The 22,563-nt window shown below is 52.7% G+C and overlaps 1 protein-coding gene across 7 annotated transcripts in view; it reads right to left on the reverse strand.

Moving 5' to 3' along the window:
* The window catches only part of LRSAM1 (leucine rich repeat and sterile alpha motif containing 1), a 24,686-nt gene extending 2,171 nt beyond the window's left edge, over positions 1-22,515 (reverse strand). For 3 of the 7 annotated variants that reach the window (XM_062616054.1, XM_062616059.1, XM_062616060.1), the window contains exons 1-22: positions 22,423-22,515; positions 19,635-19,819; positions 18,085-18,141; positions 16,503-16,547; positions 15,796-15,873; positions 14,865-14,933; positions 14,107-14,191; positions 13,220-13,341; positions 11,975-12,065; positions 10,915-11,045; positions 10,268-10,297; positions 9,283-9,405; positions 9,059-9,198; positions 8,599-8,643; positions 7,579-7,649; positions 6,468-6,567; positions 5,522-5,609; positions 4,791-4,865; positions 3,276-3,356; positions 1,452-1,547; positions 927-1,025; positions 133-264 (exon numbers count right to left, since the gene is read on the reverse strand). In XM_062616054.1, the coding sequence (XP_062472038.1) occupies positions 133-264; positions 927-1,025; positions 1,452-1,547; positions 3,276-3,356; positions 4,791-4,865; positions 5,522-5,609; positions 6,468-6,567; positions 7,579-7,649; positions 8,599-8,643; positions 9,059-9,198; positions 9,283-9,405; positions 10,268-10,297; positions 10,915-11,045; positions 11,975-12,065; positions 13,220-13,341; positions 14,107-14,191; positions 14,865-14,933; positions 15,796-15,873; positions 16,503-16,547; positions 18,085-18,141; positions 19,635-19,706 (1,830 nt within the window). In that variant the 5' untranslated portion in view covers positions 19,707-19,819; positions 22,423-22,515. Of the gene's footprint in view, positions 1-132; positions 265-926; positions 1,026-1,451; positions 1,548-3,275; positions 3,357-4,790; positions 4,866-5,521; positions 5,610-6,467; positions 6,568-7,578; positions 7,650-8,598; positions 8,644-9,058; positions 9,199-9,282; positions 9,406-10,267; positions 10,298-10,914; positions 11,046-11,974; positions 12,066-13,219; positions 13,342-14,106; positions 14,192-14,864; positions 14,934-15,795; positions 15,874-16,502; positions 16,548-17,474; positions 17,494-18,084; positions 18,142-19,634; positions 19,820-22,422 lie in introns of those variants that run through there. The other 4 variants (XM_062616057.1, XM_062616058.1, XM_062616055.1 and 1 more) reach the window with 4 other exon arrangements.
* Positions 22,516-22,563: the final 48 nt, after the last annotated feature.

Consider the following 22,563-nt stretch of genomic DNA (forward strand, 5'->3'; position numbering starts at 1 on the left):
GGCACCTCCCCTTGCTGGGGCTGACACCGGGAGCGTGAGCACGGCCCTCCCCCGGCAGCACCGCGGGCACCGAGTGCAGCGAGGGCCGGCGGGGTCGGGGTCACCCCGCTCCCTGCACCCGCTGCCTCCTACCTTCTCCAGGTCGCTGGCACTCATGGTGCCGAGGGCTCGCAAGGACAGCCGGTGGTGGGCGAAGATGGGCACGTACTGCTCAGCACACAGCTCCCTCAGCAGGGTCACCAGCGGCCGCTCCAAGCCCTCCTCCTGCAAACACAAGCCCCAGACGTGGCCCTGAGCACAGGCAGCGGGACAGGCAGCGCGCTCAGCCCTGCCCTCTGCCCTGCTCAGAGCATTCCGCACCCCCAGCCCCAGGACACAGCTCTAAAGAGCCGGCAGGGCTCTGGCCCGAGGTGTTTTATGAGCACAGCTCAAAACGTGTTTAGGGAAGACTGAAACACTGCTGGTGGCTGCAGCAGCCCCAGCATTGCCAGCTCCAGCTGATGACACAGCCCGGGCAGAGCTCGGCTCCATCTCTTTGGGGCTGGATTTGACCAGCACAGACTCCTGGCTCAGTCTGTTAGGCAGGGATGGACAGGAGCTGCTGCGTTCAGAAGGACTGGCAAGGGAACTTGGATAAGGAAGGAAAGGCCCTGTCTGGGAGGCACAGGGAGCACCCTGCTCCTGGCAAGCAGCTTGACAACGAGATGATGGAGCTGTTGGCTCCTCACAGACCGGGCAGCCCCGTAACCTCCAATACACAGCACTGGGAGAGGGCTGCTGGGCACCCTGCTCAGGGCACGGTGGGCAAAGCAGCAGCTGCTGCTCAGCCTCTGGGAGGGGTCTGTGCCCTGCTCCCTGCCCTGGCTGAGCCCCTGGCTGCAGCAGGGCAAGCGCAGCTGCAGGGACAGCAGGGACTGAGCAGTGACCTGGAGCTTCAGCGAGAGCGGCTTCTGGTTCAGCAGGCGCTGGTACTGGATCAGCCAGTAGTTCTCCTGCTGGGTTTCACTCTTTGCCTCCATTTCCAGCTGCAAAACAAACTCGTTCATTGCACAGCCCGAGGGAACACGGCAGGGGGTGTTCAGGGATGCTTGAGGAGGATGTGAGGCAGGGGAAAGCAACAGCCTGGGCTGTGCAGGGCGAGCTCAGAGCACCGCAATGGGCACAGCTGGGGTAACACGGGCACTCCTCGCCTTCTGCAGCCTGGTCCCACTTCGGCCCCATCGGCCAGCCCAGGGCTGTGCATCCCCTCTGCTCGCTGCCCCAGGCACACGCTGCGGTACTGCAACCTGCCCCGAGAGCTGCCATTAGCACTTCTTGAGGTTCAACTGCCCTCTGCAGGGGGGCCCAACCCCTCAGAGCCCCCTTCATTCCCATGCTGACCCCTTGATCCTTGCCCTGCAGCCAGCCCATGCGCTCCCTCATTACAGCACCTAATCAAGAGCCTTCGTTACCAGTATCTGCTGCAGCTCTTCCTCCCTTTGCTTCTTCTCCTTGAGCAGCTGCTGCAGCAGGTAGCCAAGAGCTTGGCGTTGCTCTGTGATCACCCCCTGCAACAGAAGGACTCTGGCATCCACATCTCCTCCTTCCCAGCACAGCACCCACCATACCCAGCACAGACACAGCAGAGGTGGCAGCCTGAGCTCCACGTCCCTCAGCCCTGGAGCAGAGCCCCAGTCCTCTCCTAGGAACCGGCAGAGCAGAGTCGAGCTGAACCCCTTCCTTTGGGTCCTGCACTCACCATTGCTCGTGGTCAAGGCCCCAGCACACCCCAGGCAGCCCAGGACCTGCAGCAGCTCCCACCTCCATCACAGGCTCAGTCAATGGCATTGCAAGTGTTTGTGGTTCCCCTCCTCAACTGAGAAAGACCACCTGGAAGTAGGTCTAGAGGCTGCAGGCAGGTGGGACAGGTAAGGCAGCAACCTCCTCATGCCCTTGGGGAGCTTGCCTTCATTGGGGTCTCACACCAAGCCCCGTGGCTGCCAGGCAAGGGAAGTCAGCACTGAGCCACGGAGCCGGGAGATGAGGAGAGGGGAATTGTCTCAGGAACATCCATGGGGCACCTCTGCAGCTGAAGCAGGCAGCACCCAGGAGGCTCCAGTGAACCTCGGGATGTGCTCTGCTGCCCACCCACACTGCAGCACCCCCAGGTCACTCCCTAGACCTGAGCAACCACATCCCTTGCTCAGGGGGCCTTTGGCTCTTCCTACTCATCAGAGGTTAAAGTTCCTCACCACAGCCCCTGTGCTCTGGGCAGGAAGCATCCCTGCATTGCAGGGGGTATGGGGCTGCTCTGCGGGCACTGCCCCTGCACTGGGGGTTCAGTCACCGCAGGGAACCCTCAGGCTGGAGACCACCAAAGGGCAGGGGAGATCCAGGGAGATGAAGGTGTCTGTGCCTTGTTTCTCAGCATCCAGTGCTGAAGTTGCAACTGTCCCGTGCTGCCCGCTGGGCTGCAGGGGGGTACCAGGGCAGATCCACTGCGCTGGAGCTCCTGTGGTCACCCCAGCCCAGTGTCACCTGCCTGAGGTCCCTTGCTTTTCCCTGCACGAACTTTGGGCTGTCCCCCATCATCAGACCCCCAGCACTGCAGCATTAGATGGAGGAGCTGTGTGAATGAAGGTAGCAGAACCCAAATCTGGCTCTCCCAGGAGCCCAGCCCAGGGCTCAGAGGCAGTCCTGTCTGAAGCCAGCACCCACCAGCCCACCCTGTGCACCACTTGTGGAAAGTCCATGCTGTTTGCTACTGATCTGGGGCTGACTGAAGAGGTGACCTGACCTGGCAAATAGCACATATGGGGCAACAGCTGATGTAAAGGTGCAGAATTTAAAGCCAAGCAGCTTAAGCCAAACTCGACATTCCTCAATGTGTGGCTGCTGCTGGAGTCAGCCCCTCAAATGGTGGGATGGTGGGGACAGGGCTTAGGAATGAAGGGGAAAGCTGACAGCCATCACTGGCAGGCGTTCAGAACCAAAGCACAACACAGCAGGGTGAGTACATGCGATGAAGAGCAGTGTTCCTGGGACAGCCAACAACTGCATCCCAAAATCCTTCCCTGCCCAGCAAACCTGGATCTGCCCCTGCTTCGTCCCTGCCCTGAAATGCACTGAGATGAGGAGCAGCAGCGATGTTCCCACAACAAAGAGGGGTTTGTGGTGTCCTGGGGGTAAGTCCCCTCCTGACTGAGCAGAAAACCATCTGCAGCAGAAGCAGGAAGTGGAGCTTTTGCGATCCCAGAGCAGAGAGAGGGTGGGGGCAGCCCCAGAGCCCTACATACCTGCAGCGTCTCTGTGTCCAGTTCTTGCCTCTTTAACTCCAGCTGTGTCAGCTGCAATAACTCTGTTTCTATTAATTTAATCTAAACAGAAGACGAAACATTTTTACTGACATTTGACATGACTTCCATTGATGCTCTAAGACAAGGTCTAACTGCTGCCAGGGGAGGGACAGCACTGCAGAGCCACCCAGAAGTCTGGGGAAGCTGCTAATGCCCTTCCACGATGCATGCTCGTAGGGTCACTCTGGTTGTTGCCTGAGGAGCTGTGTCCCTGCTCTCTCCTTGTCTCTCTAAGCACCTTCTGTTCAGGTCTAGAAGCACGCTGCAATCAGTTTGTTCAGCCAACCCTTTCACAGCCGCTCTGGAAGGCAGCAACCAATGGTCAAAGCCCTGGCACCACTGCTCGGACTGCAGGTTAGCTGGGGCAGGGTCCTGCTTTACAGATGCTCCAGCAAACCCCATAATGATTGGTGCTCTTTCAGGTGGGGCAACTCGGACACAGAGAGGTGAAGTGAGTTGCCCAAGATCCCAGAGCAAAGCCAAGATGAGAGCCCAGCTCACCCACTGGCCAGACCAGCTACATCCCCAGGCCATGCTGCTTAATGTGTGCCATGACCATGGAAGTCCAGCTGACCCCAGGGCTCTGCAGCAAATGGTACCCAGGGCTCCTGCCCGCTCACAGCCCATGCAGGATGTTGGGGGTGGCTGGATTTCAGTAGTAAAAGGTCCAGCCATGGCAGCAAGGCACAAAACTCCCCCTCTTTACAAATGTGAGCAAACTGCAGGCTCTTACGGATGAACATGAGCAACGGAGAGTTGGTAGATTCAGATCCTGGATGGTCTGTGTGCAACCCATAGGCTTCTAGAGGGACTGGTCACGGAGTGACTCAGTGTAAGCAAGCTCTTAAGCTCATCCACCAAATCCTGATGTGAGACTTTTCTGCTAGTGTAGATGGGGAGAGGAAAGATTCTGGAGCACTGTGTCAGAAACCAGCCCCCATCTGCCTGCATTAACCACCGCTACTTTCTCCACCAGCTTTTGCTCTTCCCCCCAGCTATTGCATTGCACCTTCTGCAGACTGGACCTCAGAAAGGCAGGCTGGGAATGGGAAAGAAAAGGTGAACTTATGGCTGCAGGTGCAGTTCTGATGTGCTAGATGGAGATGCAGTGGACTCATGTGGAAAGAGCAGCCCTGCCAAGAGCACAACCTGAAGGAAATCACAGTTGCAATTGCAGGTCACCCCGCAGAGCCAGTGCAGGTCTGTCCTCTAGTGACAACTCTCCAGCACTTCATCCACATTAGTGCTGAGATGACTGAAGCAATGGCAATTCCACTACTTCCATGAATCTGCACTGAGCTGGGAGACTGCAGTTTAACCAACACAGCCCGAGGCTTTGGTACAGAGCTCTCAGCAATACAAGAGCTCTTCACTGCCTCCAGACCCCACTCTGTGCTCACAGTGTCTCGATCCTTCTCAGAAGAGGAGCTGAGCTGCTCTTTGCTGTTGACCCACCTGGTTTCGGATCTGCCTGTGCATAAGATCCTTCTTCACTTGGAGAGCTTCAAAGGCAGCTTTCTGCATCTCAATCTATGGGACAGTCAAAATCCTGCTTAGTGAGGTTGCTGATGCAGCTGCAAATGTGCTATGAGACTCTGGTGCCTTGCAGTGATTCGTGTACAAGCACCTAAACAGTGCTTACCCTGGGCAACAGTGCCCTGACTACACCATGTCTTGGACCCCAGAGTCCCAAAAGGTAAAACCCCACTTCACAGACAGACACAGAGCTAACATTCATGTTCTCCATCACACATCTGGAATGCTCTGTCTGAAGCCCACCTCTCACTTTCAGCAGCACTGAGCCCCAAGGCTGTGCAACAGGACAGGGCTGCCCACCACTGAAAAATGAGCTGCAGAGGTCTTGGGCTCAAAATGAGGTATTCAAAAAGAGCAGAGGCTTTGAAAATGCTCCATCCCACCCAGGAGTTCTTCCTCAACATCCTCGCTATTGATCACAGACCAGTTTTGCTTCTCCTGGTCTATGCCTTCGCCTTCTTCAAAAATGAATGCATTTTCCTTTCACCCCCCAAGTCAATTTGTCAGAACAAGAGGTTCACAGAGTTCAGCACAGTGTTAAATAAAATCACTCCTGCATCAGCCCAGCACAGCCACTGCTGCTCCTGTGATCCACTCCCAAGCCTGCTTCCACAAGCAGCTCCTTTACCTGACCCCCCACCTTTGCCTACCTGCTGCAAGATCTGACTGACAGCTTTGTTCTGATCCAGCTGCTGCCAAGCCAGGATTTGCTGGAACTTCTGATCCATCTCAGCTAGGCTGCAAGAAGATGGATTTGCCATGGAGTTACTGCTGGGGCTGAGACTTGATGCAAACAAGAGGAAAAGCAAACAAGGAATCCAGGAATGGGGAAATGTGTTACTGAACAAGGGGGAAGAGCCCTGGCACTGCACAGCTGAAGGCTGACAGAGTTCAAACCTCCTTCCCTACAACCAGACCAAACCTGCAACATGGAGGGAGGCAGAGCAGTTGCACTGCTGCTGCCCCAACAAGCTGCTGGGTTGGCATTCTGTACTGCAGAGGGTGTGCTGATGATGGAGACCCAGACAACGTGGCCAGCCATGTATTGCCTGCACTTGCAGGCAGGACAGTGTCTGCCCACTTCCCTGTTGGGCAGGTCACAGGCACACAATGTTGGTTCTGTTCAGCTCTTTCTTACCTCTTGTAAATAGAGCAGGCCAGAACACTCTCTGCACCTGCAGCAATGCAACAAGTCCTATATATAGACAAACAGCATCTTTGAGACAACACTGGGAGGTAGGAAAGAAATCCTGTGCTAGAGCTGGACCCTGAACTGGCTAACAAGCCAGGAAAAACCAGTCTAATTTCATCTCCATATTCAGCAGAATGTATAAAGTCAAATAAACAGTGTAAAAAAGTGATAGTTCATCAAAGGTACGATGAATATGCAGATCCTTGTGATCAGAACTTGGTTCATTTAACCAAGTTTGATAGTTTCTTTAAATTGCAGTGCCATCTGCTCTCACCACTGTCCTGCTGTACTCCAGTGGCTGCAGGAGCTCCTGGGTGTGTGTATATATGGGAATTACACCAGGGATTGCTGGAAAGAAAGGGATTTACGGCAGTACCACCAGCCCCAGCCACCTCTCCCTGTACCTGGAGCAGGCCTGGGTGACAAGGTCTTGCCGACGAGACTCGTTGGTCATCTGGATGAGCTTGTTCTTGTAGCTCTCAGCCAGCATTTGTTGCATGGCAGCTGGGGGACAGAAGGGCTGTCAGTCTGCATCACAGAGGGTGTCTAGAAGAGGCTACACTTCCAGGTAACAGTGACCTCCTCTCATTTCCAACCTGTCCTCGCTTTTTTCTTTTCATTCCTTTCAGAGCAGACTCGTTCAGCTGCACGAATCACAGCTATCTTGGGGGAAATCAGCTGAGCAAACTCTGCTCTGCCTGTGCTGACACCTCTTCAGTGCCTGGAGGAACCCAGCCACTGCTCTACCAAAGCTCAGATGGCTGCAGCTCTGCCTGTCCCACTGCGAGTAACCCATCCTCAGGGTGACAACGCACCCACACCATTTCCCTTGCAGCCCCAGTGATTATCACCTGTGTGGTCATCACGAGCAGCAAAGGCTCCCTAGGACCATCCACCTCATGCCTCATGAACATCAGTTAACGTGTGTTTGGTACCTTGGAAATATGAAGCACTTTGTGTGCTTATAACCAGCCTCACAAACTCCTTGTGTGAAAAGCAGTAGGGTCTATAGGGACAGGCCAAGGGGAATGGCTTTAACCTGCCCGAGGGGAGACTGAGATGAGCTCTTAGGCAGAAGCTCTTCCCTGGGAGGGTGCTGAGGCGCTGGCACAGGGTGCCCAGAGAAGCTGTGGCTGCCCCATCCCTGGCAGTGTTCAAGGCCAGGTTGGACACAGGGGCTTGGAGCAAGCTGCTCTAGTGGAAGGTGTCCCTGCCCATGGCAGGGGTTGGAACTGGATGAGCTTTAAGGACCCTTCCAACCCAAACCATTCGATGAGTCTATGACACACGAGCAGAGCCTGCACCTCAAGAACCAGCAGTGAGCTGAAGTGGAAGCGTGAGATCAGCTATGGTACATGTGCAGTGCTACCCCCCACAGCTCCACCCCACTGCACCAAGCAACACTGCAAGAATGTGTGTGTGACACAGCATCTTCCACGTCACCTATGCAGGACATCTCCAGGGGAACCAGGTCTTTCTTGCACCTTACCACCCCAAAGAGCTGTTTGGACCTACCGGCCACTTCCTTTCTGCGTAGTTGCTCTGTCTCCTCCTGTGTTATTGCCATCAGCTGTTCCATCCTTATTCTGTTGAACAAACAAGAACAATTCAGCCACTTCTTTGAACAAGTATCTCACTTCTCCAACCACCCACCTCAGAGCCTAAGGGCTGCTCAGATTCACTCTGCCAGCGGCCCAGGAAAGCCATGTGCTCATCAGAGACACAAAAGTCTCCATGATTTCTTGGTGAGGAACCTCTTAAGCCTATGGGAGACAACATAACTTTTGCTCAAAACCATGGGGACAATTGCTTCTTAGACTGGAATGCTGATCCTTCTGAGAGACAGTCAATGTGCATCCACTCCCACCAACACCACGCTGGTCCTTTGTTTTACTTTCCTTTTTCTTAAGGCTTGAGGAGCATTCTAAAGCTGACCTAACTGAGCAGTGCCACTGAAAGCAGCAGCCTGGCCTCCATCCCCACCTCCCCTGCCCCTGCCCTAGCACAAACCCACTCAACCCCACTGACCAGATCAGGAACTGGTGAGACTGGAAAACTATCACACATACAAAGGGCCTATTTTCAGTCAGGTCAGTGTCCCCATCCAGTTTACTGTGTCACAGCACAGCTGGCTGAAGGGAGGGAGAGTTCAGAGCATTGGCTGAATGGCAGCATTGCTTTCAGTGTATCCCTCCCAGCCCGTACACATTACCCTCCATAAATGCCTTGCTTTCCAACAAATGCAGGATTCCTTGATAGTGGAATACAGGGTTTTGTTCCCAAAATCCTTAGCTAGGACATTCACAGATGAAAAAGAGGTAAATTCACCATCCCATTGGGTTTGCCAGACTGGGCAAGCCCAAACACATCTAGCCCAGTGTCCTGCCTCCAACAGTGACCAGAACCAGCTGCAGGTATGAGATGAACTTCTCCTGACTTAAGGTGGATTCAGGCATGGCTCTGAAACGAAGATCCCAGAACCACTTCCCAGCTTCCCTCCCCTTCTGTAGAAGAGCCTATTCCAAGCAGACTCACCTCTCATTCTCTAAGGATTTCAGAATGTCTGAACTTTGCTTTTGTCTAAAAAAGAAGAGAAAACAAGAGGTTTCCATCAAGCTGAGCAGGACATCCTACTCCCCCAGGGCAGAAAATGACTTTGCTTCTCAGGTGCAGAAGAGCAGCTTTAGGCAGACTGGTAACCTTGTGTCTGCAGCAGAGCTAGGCACATCAAATACTTCAAATATGCACCTTCCATAAGGAATCCTGTTTTTTTCCAGTGCTGCAAAACTCCAACAGCACACCTATGTGTGAAACACTTTTTAATGTGGCAGATTCCACTTCTTTTAAATGGGACTTTGGCAGTTCAACTCCTGCAGACACTGGTTGTGACCAGCCCCATAACACTCACAGAGAGCAAAATGAACTGCTCAGAATGGAACACAGCAACACGAGCCCCTGAGGGGCACAGATCACTGTAAAACCCCTGGGACCCCACCTCTGGTTGTCCTCCAGCAGCTTCTGGATACGGCCGGCAATGCCCTGCTCTGCCTGCTTCAACTGCTGCAGCAGCTTCAGGCGCTCCTCCTCGAGGTAGCGCTGGTGCTTGGTCAGACCCTCCTCCAGCCTCATCTGGTCCTAAGGCCAGGGAGAAGTAAAGGAGGACACGGTCAGTTTGGGAAAGGCAGTGTCCTGTATGGAGCCTGCCCAGAGGAGACCAACCTCTCTCACTGTCTGCAGTATGTCGTCCTTCTGAGTGTTGAGCTGCTGGACCAGCAGAGCCTGTTCTCTCTGCCCCTTGCTCAAGCGCCGCTCAAATTCCAGCTTCTCCTGCATTTTCTGTTCCTGAGAGGAATAAGAAGAAAGATGAATGCCAGGGCTCAGTAGTCGCTGGCTCTGCTCCTTCCCAAGCAAGAACCTATCCTGGCAGAACCCTAAACCAGGGCACAGTGATCCCCTTGGTGACAAGGAAGCCAGCCCAATGGCAGACGGGAGCTTGGCTAGGGAATGGAAATGTTCTCTCCTTTGGAACCCAAAAACTGTGAAGCAGAAGCTGCTGCTCTCTTTACGACAGTCTCCAAACTCCCTGCTGCTCACTTCACAGCCACAAAGCCAAAGTCCCTGGGCATCAACCCATACAACTGAAACAGCCAATGCAGAGGGAGGGCCCAAATTAAGGCTGTGTTCAACCCCAGATGGAGAGGGGACTCTCTGAGGACAACAGAGTGAAGGAGGCAGCCAGCTGTGAGCAGCTCTAACCAAAGGGAAAGGTGAATGCATTGACAGGAACATCTCTAAGTGTGCCTTGCACAGGGGAAGAGACAGACACTGAAATAAAAAGAAGAGCAAACTAAAAGTGCAGCCAGGTGAAGGGAATGGAGGACAGGAACAAGGAGTGTTAGGAGACAGCAGGAATGGTGGCACTCCGAGCCAAAGGGCTGAGGTAGGACTTCGACTGCAGCTCATCAGCTTTATGTATCAGACAAGTCTGTCAGATTCCCCCATGTCTCATCAGCTTTATGCATCAGACAAGTCTGTCAGATTCCCCCAGCAAGGAGTGAGCAGCTTTCTCTACAAGAACTCAGTTTCTACAAGAACTCAGTTCTCAAACATTCACTTTTGGCTGAAAAAACAGATAAAAGGATGGAAAACAAGAAGCAGAAGCCGAGCGATGCTGCAGACAAAGCATCTGCAGGCTCATCCTTACCTTCCTCTTCTCATAATCCAAGAACTTGTTCTGAAAATAAGCAGTATCAGCAGACATTTACTCTCAAGAGCAATTTATTGTAGATATTATTAGCCCACATTATATCTTTCCCTAAGTGAGTAAAGACATCAACCAAAGGCACAAGAAAATTAACACAGGCACAAAGTCCAGTCCTTCCCTTCTCCAGGGACAAAGGAATCTAGTCTGTACTTGCCAAGGAATTAGCAGAGCTTATCACAGTTATGCACCTACCCTCACCCTTCCCAGGTAGAGCTGAACGCATCTAGCACTTGGCTGGGAACCACAAGGCTCTTCTCCCCAAAATACACGTGTCACCATGGCGCACACGCTGTGTCTCATTGTCACCCCTGTCCCTTACTGTGTCACTGCTTTCAAGGACAGACAGTTCTTTGCAATGTGTCTTCCAGGAGCCTGCAGTGCTAACCCCATCCCCAGCTCTCAGAGAGATGAGCCACCCATGCCCACAGTGCTATGCCTGGCTCTGGGCACTGATGCCCCCAAAAGACCCACCTCATGGCAGGGAAGGTAAGGAGGGATGATGTGCTAAATGCTGTGAGATCCACTGATGGAGCAGAGAGACAACTCCAACCCCCTCTCACATGACTTCACACTCAGTGGAGCCTCACCTGCCACTCGCCCTCCTCCTCCAGGTACTTATGCACTGCCCTGTCCACCCCGTCCACAGACGTTCCTCCTCCATCACTCTCCAGGGCAGGGAGCGGGTACTGAGCGGGGGGGTAGTATGCAATTCCACATTCTGGAAGTCATCAGACACAAAACAAGACCATTTGGTGCTGACAGCCTCCTTGGCAGCATGGCTGGTGTGTGAGACTGCCTCCAACTGTGCTCCTCCCCACACACAGATGAGTCTCCTTTAGCTCAGGCAGGCTTAGGAACAAGAAGCTCAGAGACAGTGTCACCCCTTCCCACCAGGAAGATGATCAAAGCTGCTCAGATTGAAACTCTGCCCTCACACAGGTACAGGCATGTTGACTTCTGCAGGGCTGTGAATGTGCCTGCCCACACCACACTTAAGTTCTGACTGTCCTTTTCATTCAGGGATTAGCCCAAGCTCTGGCGAGGCTCTACCCCTGCATAAAACCTACCAAACCTTCCTGTTTGCACTACACACAGTGAATACTCACTGTGAGCTCACAGGATAATGTCTTTGTCCTCTTGAGTCTTCCATCTGGTTTTCACCTTTCTCTAACAACCTGTCAGCCTGCAGGTGCCTGGTCCTTCCTCATAGAAAAGGAGGGTAGGAGGGACCTCAAGTGACTACTGGGTCTACTTCGTTGTCCCAAGGCAGCTGTGTCTGGGCAATGCCTAATCCTCCCACTGGAGAAAACAATCCCATGGGAGATGCAATGACTTGTTACAGTCACTTGGGCAGTCCCTGACCCGGTTATTCTGATGTCTTAACAAAACCATTATCAATTGCAGTGTGACAGTGAGAAGGAAGCCTCAAAGAAGGGCTCCTGTTTTGCTGTTTGCCAGCAAAGACACAGACCTCAGGGACCAGCCTGCCAGCCATGCAGGGAGTCAGGAACCACCCCAAGCAGAGCCAGTGTGATGTTTGTCCTTCAGAAATACAGTTTCTGAACATGCCACAGCACCACAGCACCCAGCCAGGGCACAGAGCAGTCCCGAAGTGCTCACTGCCATCCCCAGACTCTCCTTGCTTACCTTTGCAGAGGAACTGCTGAATGGACTCTGTACCTGCACTGCAAATGTCAGCTGATGGGTAGGTCATGGAAGAGGCATCCAGGGTCAGCGTCTCCAAAGAGAGAACACACAGAGAGAGCTCCAGGTTATCCTGATGGACCAGCCAGAGTCCCACTGCAGTTACCCTTGCAGCTCCCCAGAAGTTCACTTATGGAGTGAAAACCTCATGTTACCCTAAATCCTGACACAAATATGAGGTTTTGCCTTTCGGCTGGGTGTTTGACACCTTTCAGAGGTCATTCCACTGTCCATTACTTGGGAGCTTCTGAGCTGGCACTTCAGTGGAACATTCCCCTCATGCAGATGTGCCTACTTCACGCTTAAGTACAAGCAGGCACAGCGCTTCTCAGTGCGCTGGAGCCCTTAAGCATGATGCATGGAAGGGATGGGGATACAAAGGGCACAGAGAGAAGTACCACAGAGAATGAACAGAAGGACCACTTGCTGTTTTGTCCTGCTGTGGTCACCAGAAGGACCTAATGCTGCCTCCTGCAGAGAAGGGCATAGCAGGAAGGCCTAGAAAGGAACCACTTTATCAAACACAGCAGGGCAAGCTGCACAGATCCCTCACCTCAGAGACTGCCCACAAGAGAAATGAAGCCTAATGTTGTGTGTTTGAGGCCAGAGAGCATTTGTTTCCATCCTCTGTGCTGGTGGCAGAGTCAGCCCTGTTGTCTGACGTTTGCACCACTTAGTACTGACGAGTTTGGCAGCCAGAAGATAACACATCCATTAGAACCCTGATGCTTGTCCCATTTTGACTGCACCCTCCAGGGAGCCAGAAGCCCACGGGGGCTGACAGGGAGGCAGGGATCTGTCCGAGCAACGGAGGAAAACCCTCATTGGAAATACCCCATCTGCTCATTTAGACCCAGCTTTGGTGCAAGGGGGCTGAGTCCACCTGAGCTCACAGGCACAGTCTGTGCTCTCAGAGACAGCCCTGGCAGGTAACTCCTTGAGGTTCACCCGCTGTGGACTCCTTTTGTACCATTAAACCATGGCAAAAAGGGATCAGGAAAGAGCAAAGAAGGGAGGGTGCACAAAAGCTCTCTGGGACCCCATGAACCGCCTACGTTGCAACTCGTTACAGCTCCCAAACCCTCAAACTTCACTTTCTGCCTGAATTCATTCCCACTCTGAGCAAGAGGGAAGGGGAGCAGCAGAAGGCGCAGCCTGCGGAGGGGAGCAGAGGGGCTGGGGGCCCACCTCCAGCGTGCGGATGTGCGCCAGCCCCCGCGGCAGCTCCACAACCACGTTCCCACTGATGTCCAGGGCACGCAGGCTCCGCAGGCTGCTCAGGGTCACAGGCAGCTCCTTCAGCTTGTTACCTCGAGAGACACAAAAGCAACTTGGTACCACGGAACCTTTCCAAAGCCTGACCCAGCGCTTCCCCTCCTGGAACCCCAAACCACAGCCCTACATACGGCTCATTTTCTACACTCTCCTGCAGGCTGAGGGAGGACTCCAACGGCTGCCATTGCCCACCGAGGCACCTGGGAATTGAGAGCTACTTGCACACAGGTCCAGCAATGTGAGGCACGTTTTGGCACGTGACTCATGGCAAAAGGAGCATCTCGCTGCGGCAGGCTGGACCCGCGCTCTTCATCAGGAGAATGTTTGTAACAGAATCCTAAAATGGTTTGGGGTGGAAAGGACCTTGAGATCCCCCAGTTCCAACCCCTTGCCATGCACTCTTCTTCCCTTTGTTGTAAGTATCAGAGATGGAGAAAGGGGGCTGAGTGTGGGACTCTTTCTAAGGGTCAGAGGCCAGGTGCTGCAGACAGGTATGGCAATGAACTGAGCTGCACTTCCAAGTGCCTCACCCTCCACGTACTTCTCTGTTTCAGCAGCAGCTCCCTGTAACAGTCTCCTTTTCCTCCCAAATCTGTATGGCCCAAGTCTGACCCATTTTGGGCCTAGATGATTTCTCCTGCCTTGACATCTATTTGAATGGAAATATTTCTTGTGCTCTTCCTCAGCATTTGCAGCACAAACCATCTGGTTGAAAGGAGTAATTACCAATGCAGCTCAACATGACCCAGACCATTAAACAGTGTTTTGCCCAGCGCACCAGCACGAAGCATGAGCCATACCTTTCACATTGAGCATCTGGAGCTGGGCAAGGTCTCCTATAGATTGTGGAAGACATCTTAAAAGATTCCTTTCGAGGTTTAGGACCTAAGGTATCAACAGAAAAGATATTAAAGATCTTTTATACAAGTCTCAGGTCTTCTAAACATCTGTGTTGCTGGGACTACTTCTAGGCCCACAAGGACAGCTTGAAATTAGGTTTAGGCAGTGCTTTCTGAGTTAAACATAAACATGTATTTTCCAGAAGCCGTGGATACAGGGTACATGTGGCTACCACATGCAGTGAGAAACCCTACTCCCAACCCACAGCACCAGTAGGTGCTGAGCCCAGAGGCAGGAACTGGGAAGCAGCATCCTCTCCTCCAGGGCAGCGCAGGAAGCAGTGGCTGAACCCAGCACTGCACCCTAAGCAGAGAGGACCCTCAGCATGCACTGCAACACGCTGCCCTCCCCATCTTATTCCCCATTTCCTGAGTATTTGGGAAACCCACAGGACTGGAAGCTGCTGCTCTGCTTGGCAGTGTGAGCCTCTTGGACCGAGCCCTTGCACTAAGCTGGGACTCCATAACTCAGCGTGCCTGCTCTTCTCCAGCTCTTCTCCTGCTCTCCCACTCCAATAAGCCAGCTCAACAACGTCAGTCAAGTCAATGAGATAGATCTGACAATATCAGCACCATCACTGAAGCTGTGATTAATTATAAAACAAACAGCACATCCTTGCTGTCCTGTAACACTCGGGATGCAGCCGCAAACCCGTTACCTGAAGAGATGCCAGCTGACCGATATCAGCAGGAAGCGATGCCAGCTGGTTGTCATGCAGGTCCAGAACCTGGAAGAGTGGGTGATTTCGCCAAGTCAGGCTGGGAAAAGAGTCATGGTGCGAGGACAGAAGGTCATGAGTTATCTAGCAAAGAAAGTTACTTCCCTTCCAATGGGGCATTGAAAAGTGGCTTAAGTTTTCAAGAAGCATTTGATTCTTGTAGGCCTTTGGCAAACAGAAGCCTCTACAGACAAATGAACAAACCAAAGACTGGGGAGAGCACTGACACCAAGGGAGCTGCTCCAGAAAACTGGATGAGCCAACTGGTTAAATCATCTCCATAGAGCCAGCCTGGCAGAGAAAGACATGTTCCACAGGAGCAGTGAGCTAAGCTGCTCCATGGAAGCTGAATGCTCCAACAGCATCGGGAGAGAACAGGATTGTGCCTGGAGACCTCCCTGCATGGGGACACGTGAGCAGCTGGAATAACTCTGCCCCTTGTGCAATCACAGCACGAGGGCGGTGGAGCTGAGAGCGGTGTGACAGCCATGGCCCCATCACACACCGTCACCCACCACCTGTTTCCTTCACATTCAAATGACCCACCAGTGCAGAAGAGAGATGCATGTACCCCACAACACACTCGGCTCTGACTGAGTACCACCAGGAGAGGCTGTTAAGGGGGAAGTGTGGGATTGTGAACAGGATAAATGAGTCCTGCAACTGATTCTGATCTGACACAAAGTGCTCAGTGATCGGTATCCGTCCATGGAGGAGGTGGACCTGGGAAAGGCAGGTGTCACACCCTGTTACTGATTCTTGCCAAAGGCAGTCAGATAGAAGGAATTTATTCGGGCCAGTGGGTTTTAATGCAGCTAGAATGCAAGGGAAACGGATTAACTGCAGATTAACTGTTCAGAATCACATCTACCTTCACAGTCACGAGACTCAAGAGGCTGCAGGACTTTGGAACTAAAGATGTCAGGTTATTCGTATGAATAATCAGCACCTGAGGAGGAAAAATCCCATTGAAACATGAACACAAGAGGCACTCCTATCTAGAACAAGCACATCTGTTGAGATTTGATTGTGGAGGCTGCATAAGAGCTCACTAGCGTATAAAATATTAAAACAGTAAATGCAGTTTCACAGAAGATCAAACATTCACCATAAGATCTAAACAGGAGCCTAGTTCCTTACATGGGAAATACCATTAGACAGGCTAAGGTAGACACAATATTGGAACAGGTTGCCCAGAGAAGCTGTGGCTGCCTCATCCCTGGCAGTGTTCAAGGCCAGGTTGGACACAGGGGCTTGGAGCAAGCTGCTCTAGTGGAAGGTGTCCCTGCCCGTGGCAGGGGTTGGGGCTGGATGAGCTTTAAGGTCCCTTCCAACACAAACCAGGCTGGGATTCTGTGATTCTAAGATCTTTTATCACAGGAGTTAGCTCTAAAGCACACAGACAGGATTAGTTCCTACCCAAAGTGCTCTCCATGTATTATCCTACAAGTGGCCAAATTCATTACAAGCAAACTTCTGCAGCAAGACTTAAACAACCCTATACATTCATTTCAAACACAACAGTAATACTCAAGCATAATAATGGAATTTGCTAATAAGCTCTGACTGTAACATTACCTTTTTCTGCAAGACTTTACAAGTGGCAAAGGCCCCATAAGGAACCTAAAAACAAAGAACAGTGGTGTCAGGCTTCTCACGATACTGCCTTTGTAAGCACTTCTAGAGCATCCACCTGCAAAGTGTGAATAGTAATGAAAACACAAGTGACACTTAAAATGACTGGCCCAGCCTTGGCCCAGGATGCCAGGACTTCTTGGCTAGGTTCCACTTAAACAGCTTGCAGCAGCTCAACACACTGAGTTGTGCACAGCACAGACTGAGGGTTAGGCAGGGGTTCAAGTCCTGCAGTGGTTTAATATTCCCTGTGCTGATGACTCAAGAGTCCAGGCATATTTTCAATTACTCACATACAAATGTACTCATGGTTTTGCAAGCTCAGCAAAACACACTGAGGGCTCAATGAGAAAGGTGAGCAATGGGCAGGACTGAGTGTCCTCGAGTGCTGGAGTGGAGGGGCAGACAGAAAGGGGATACGCCAGCAAATCCAGCCCTGCACACTGTGACCTGCTCTGCAGCATGGGTCCCACACAAACCCAGTTTATTTATTGAAACAACAAAGGCTAAAAAGAAACAAGACAACAGTTTTGTGGTACCAGTCCAAAGAGAGCCACTGGAGATGCAAAACCAGCTGTGGCTATGAATGGAGCTGGCTCAGCGCATCCTCTGTCTGGCACCCTCTTACCCAGCCTGCCCTGCAGACTGTCCCACAGAGCTTACAAACCAACACACAAGATGCTGTTGGCTCCTGATCTTGGAGCAAAACATCCCAAAGTCTCAGCCAAGCCATTTCATACTGCACAGCAGACAGCTATCCCCCCCAGCACGGCCCTAAATCTCTCCCCAAAGAGCAGGGCCGTATCTTTGGGCTTGCCTGGCAAAAGCATCCTGTGACAAAAGGTCACAGACACCAACATTTTAGGAACACAGTGATAAAAACTGTAAGTGAAACAGAAACAGGCTTCTGCTCACCAGGACTGCCTGGCTGCTAGGAGGAAGAGCTGTGTCTCCTCTGCGAGCCTGGCAGTCTGTCACTGACTGCTCACGCTCCAGCACACAGCTTGTTTCTAATTTAGTTGGCTGCCACAAAAGCAGCCAAACTGGAAGTGAGATTTCCACCCTCAGGCAGCAGCCTGGAACCAGGATTGTCACTTACACAGGAAAATAGCTGCAGGTGGCAGACTTTGGAGCTCTGGGATCAGAAACAGCCTTTGGCAAACAAATTCCTCTAGGACTAGCAAAACTAGGCCATGAGGTCCCACACCAGGGTCCTACCAAGGTACTGATGGAAGGTGTGACACCACTCTGCCCTTCCCATCTTGTCAAATGAAAAAGGATTCTCAGGACAGAAATCTTGTTGAAGCATCAGGTAAGAGAGGTAATTCCTCCCCACAAATGGGAGGAAAAAGCCTCCACCTGAAAGCCAGAGCTCAGCAGACACAGGAAGAAGTGGACCCATTTCTGCCTCAAGGCTCACAGCCACGATACTAAATCTGACAGTTGGTGACAAGAAGCAGACAGAGGAATCAGCCTCTAACACTGTGTGAGTGGGAGCTAACACTGGAAGCTGTAGAGAACCCACCTCTGAGAGCTCACATTTGGATATGTCCAGAGTGTCATCAGCACCCGCTTCTTTTGCCTGAGGAGAGAAGACACCCACCCAGAGGATTAGACCATGCAGGAATACATGACCCCCTGCTGCACATTGACTAAAGTACTCACTGTCCCTCCCTGGAACATGCAATCCCAGCTCCCTGCCACAGCTCCATAACTCAATGACAACACTAAAAGCAGAGAGTGCTGCTTCAGCAAGCAAAAGCAGCCAGGAAACCAAACTGCAGAGAAAGCCTTTTAGTCCAATAAATGAATTTCAGCACAAAGAGCCAAAGCGCATCCTAATTCTGCAATCTGAACTGAAAAGATACATAAAGCAAATGCTGGGTTCTCAAGCACTTCGTGGGAGCAGCAGCAGAGCCACCCCAGCCCATGAAGAGCCTGCTGTGTCCCTTGTCTCACCCAGCACAGCACCCTTCTGCTGAGCTGTACACAGAAGCCAAACTCACGTTGCCTTTCTGCTGCCACGGGACCTGCAGAGCAGTCCTGCTGTGCAAGGACCAAGGACCCACTGCTTCTGTGCAGAAGTGTATTTCCATGGTCAAATCAACCACATCCATTATTTTCTTAAAGGTAATAAAAGGCAATAAAACCTGCTTGTGTCACTGCCTCTGTTAAGTCTTCAGAACTGGATATCCTGGCCCTAAACTGAGCACACTGCAATACAGAACTAACCCTAGAATGGACAGATTAAGCTGTCCCTTGCCAGCCCCACAGGCACTGAGCAGAAACCCTCCAACTGAATAAATTCAGTACAAGTGGTTTCATTACTGGCACATAATGAAGCCTTCCTTAACAAAACACCTTACAGACATCCAACACACATCGTTTTGTCCCTTCTAAAATGCAGGTGCCTCTGGGGTAGAGCACAGAGATCTCCTATGCCAGCTTCAGTCCACAGCTCCTGCAGCACAGCAGTGAGGTAAGTCAGAAGATGCTTTCAAGAAAGGCAACTTTGAATCTGTGGCTGCTGCAGGACAGGGAGTTCTGGCGACCTCGCTGGCATGACAGCAACCTGCTGAGGATCCACCCCAGAGCATCCTGGCTAAATCCTAGTCCAGGAAAACAAACAGCAACATCTAACAAGCTCATCTTCCAGGTGACAGGAAGAAAAGATATCAATTGAGAAGCAAAAGAGGGGCACAAGGAAAGCCAGGTGGGGTGGGAAAGGGGATGTGATGGGTTCCTTGGTAGGAAAAGTGTAGTGGGAGATCTGTAAGAGTGAAGGGGCACAGAGGAGAAAGGAGTGATAGGGTCCCATATGCAGGCTGGCAGGAGGTGGGTGGTTGAGGACATCACATGGAACCACAGAGGCAGAGAGAAGTGGAAGCAGCACAAAGGGGACCTGTGGATGAGAGGGCAAATGGAGACAGGGAAAGCAGGAATTCTCTGATGTACATTAGGAAGGTGATCTGCTGTCTCAGTGAGATCAGTAACAGGATCACTGGTAACACAGGGGAGGTACCGAGTCACGGGGCATCCAGGAGCAGCCACAGAACAGCCCCTGCCATTGCTTACCAGGCACATTTGGTATTCAAGGCGCTTCCGAGCATCATCACTGGGCTTCTTCTTACGGAAGAAAAGCGGCATCTTCAGTGTGGGCTAGAGCTGTGCCTCAGGGGGCACGGACCATCAGCACACAGAAGGGCAGAGGGCTCCTGGAGTATGCATCTGCTGGGGAGCCCGGGCTGCACAATTGTGCTCTGATGTGAGGGGGCGGGGGGATGGAAGGAAAAACACAGACATCAGTGTCTCAGCAACTGTCGTTGTTTGATCCCCTTCTGTGACCTGATCAAACAGGCAGATCCCAGCACTCCTCCATGGTAGAGGTGTTAATACGAGCAGTAAAAGCACTGCTGTGCTTGACATGGGTTGATTGTCTTGGTCACCCCTGCACAAGATCAACTAAGTCAAGCTGGAGCATGTACAGAGAAAGGCTTTTGAATGATCAGGAAAACACAGGGTCCACTCTAGGATAGGAACTGAAAACGCTGTGTAAGATCAAGCACCAAGAACAAACCCCAAACCACCTAAATCCAAAGTCAATTCTGGCAAATGATAAGCAATTGTAAAATGTTCTAGAATAAAGTTAGGCTACAAGTAAGAAAAACTCCTAATCCTGAGAGCAGCACAGCTGCTCCCCCTTCCAGGGCAGGGGGGAATAAACAGGACCCCAGTGTAGCTCAAAATACAGGGAACCTGATGTGCAAGGAACCTGATGTGCAGCAGAGCCTCTCCTGGCACATCACACCGTCCATCCCAGTCACTCCCAGGGATGTCACGGGCGTAAGGATGTCAGGCGAGCACAAGAATCGGGGTGCCAGAGCTAAACTTGGCTTCTCAGCTTTAGGGATGGTCCCAAGTTAACAGAGCACTTGGTTCGTTGGCTTTCCAGGCAGCAGCAGTCTCACACAGGAATACCTCCTCCATTTTAGTCACACAGTGAGGTGAAAAGATTCTACTTAAACACCTCATAGCTTAAAGTCATTTTATACTGACTTGAGTCAGGTTTATAAGGCCAAATCAATTTCCAATAGTCTAGTACTTTGGCCAAGGGGAATGGCTTTAACCTGCCAGAGGGGAGACTGAGATGAGCTCTTAGGCAGAAGCTCTTCCCTGTGAGGGTGCTGAGGCGCTGGCACAGGGTGCCCAGAGAAGCTGTGGCTGCCCCATCCCTGGCAGTGTTCAAGGCCAGGTTGGACACAGGGCTTGGAGCAAGCTGCTCTAGTGGAAGGTGTCCCTGCCCGTGGCAGGGGTTGGAGCTGGAGGAGCTTTAAGGTCCCTTCCAACCCAAACCATTCTAAGGTTCAGCCTGTAAAGCTGAAAGAACTTAACTTCAGAAAAACTCTGACTACAAACCAGAGCTGATCGCTGCTGCCCCAGCCACGTGCCGGGATGTGCTCTCTGCCCTCCCAGGCACTCAGAGAACTGTGCCCACACCGTGTCTGCAGGTCAGACTGACACACGCCAGCCTGTGTTCACAGGGCAGCCAGACCGTCCCAGAACAGGGGTTGGGTTTTCCAGGTCACTGGAGAGGACTGAGAGATGGAGAATTTCTGTTAATTCAGCCTGACTGGGTGCAATGAGAGCAGCTGATGCAAGGGTAAAGGGAAGAGGAACTGAAGCAGAGAGAGAGGAAAGAATGGATGGCAGCAAGATCCCTGCTGGCATCAGGACTGCAGGTGGGTGAAGGGGTGACAGGAACCTGTCAGCTCTGACCCAGCAAGGGAGAAAAAGGGAGTCTGCTGGCAGGGTTTGAGGAGAGGGCAGAAAGCTAAGGCTGGACAAGAAATGGGGACACCAGCTGGTAATGAGATGGGTACCAGTTGGGATGCTGGGAAAAGAGAGGTGGGGACCAGCTGAGCAATAAAAGGAGAAAAAGGGGTTGACCTGAGGCTATATGAGAGCAAGGGGCAAAAACAAGCAATGCAGAAAGAATCAGCCAGGGATAAGGCTGGGATAAGGTGGGAGAAGAGCAGAAGTAACAGTGAGCCCAGAAGAGGGAGACCTGAACTGTCTGGGCAAGAACAGAGTTTATTTTCTCTGTGAAACACGCTCAGGAGCACAGCAGTGGAGCTGAGCCAGCGTCTGGATGTGAGCAGGGCTCCTGCAGAGGTGCTGCTTAGTCATGAAGGACAGAACTGTCCCCGCCATCTCTGCAGGTCTGGCTCACTGACAGCAAGGCTACGGAGCCCTGCAGCCCAACACGCACGGGAACAAGGCTCAGGAAGGAGGCAGTAACGAACTGCAGCTTTGTAACTTACCCTCCCACAGCACGTGTGCTTTCTTGGCTGGAGCTGTCACAGCAGTCCAACCACCCCCTGTCATAACCAGGCTCTGCGTGATCCTGCCACAGCCTTCCCCTGGCAGTGCCTGAAGCAAATCTCTCCACCAGCTCCAGCTCTGCCTCTCGGTCCTTTCTTTCCCTTCTTCTCACTATTCTCTTCTCCCTGCAGTGCCCCCTCCCAGGTTTTGCACAGCTCCCAAAGGCTCTTTCGCCGCCCTCCTTTTACTCTTTCATCCGCCAGAACGGAGCCGGGCTTTGCCTGCGGCCCCGCCACCGGAACGGGCACCAGCGATGAGCCCGGGCAGCGCATCCTCGGCACCGCCGGCTCCGCTCGGCCCTGCGGGTGCCCTGTGCCCGCCCCGCCGAGCTGCCCGGGTGCCGCCTGAGGGACCTTGCCCCCACACGGAGCCGGGGACGCTCGGCAGGCGCAGCAGCCGCCGTGACCCGCAGGAGCCCGGCCCCGCACGTACCAAGGCCCCGGTGCTGCCCTCCCCCCGCCCCAACCCCGGCCCCGCTCACCGCTGCCCGCCGCCATGATGCCACACCGCCGCAGTCACATGACACCACGAGCACCATAGAGAAAGCGGCTGAAGCGCCTCGCCCCACCCCCAGCATCCGGCTCAGCCTCGGAACCGCGCTCGTGCGCCCCCCATCGGCACG

This window comes from Pezoporus occidentalis, unplaced genomic scaffold (assembly GCF_034315485.1).
Source record: "Pezoporus occidentalis ecotype Australia unplaced genomic scaffold, CSIRO_AGI_Poc_V1 ctg187, whole genome shotgun sequence".
NCBI lineage: Eukaryota > Metazoa > Chordata > Aves > Psittaciformes > Psittacidae > Pezoporus > Pezoporus occidentalis.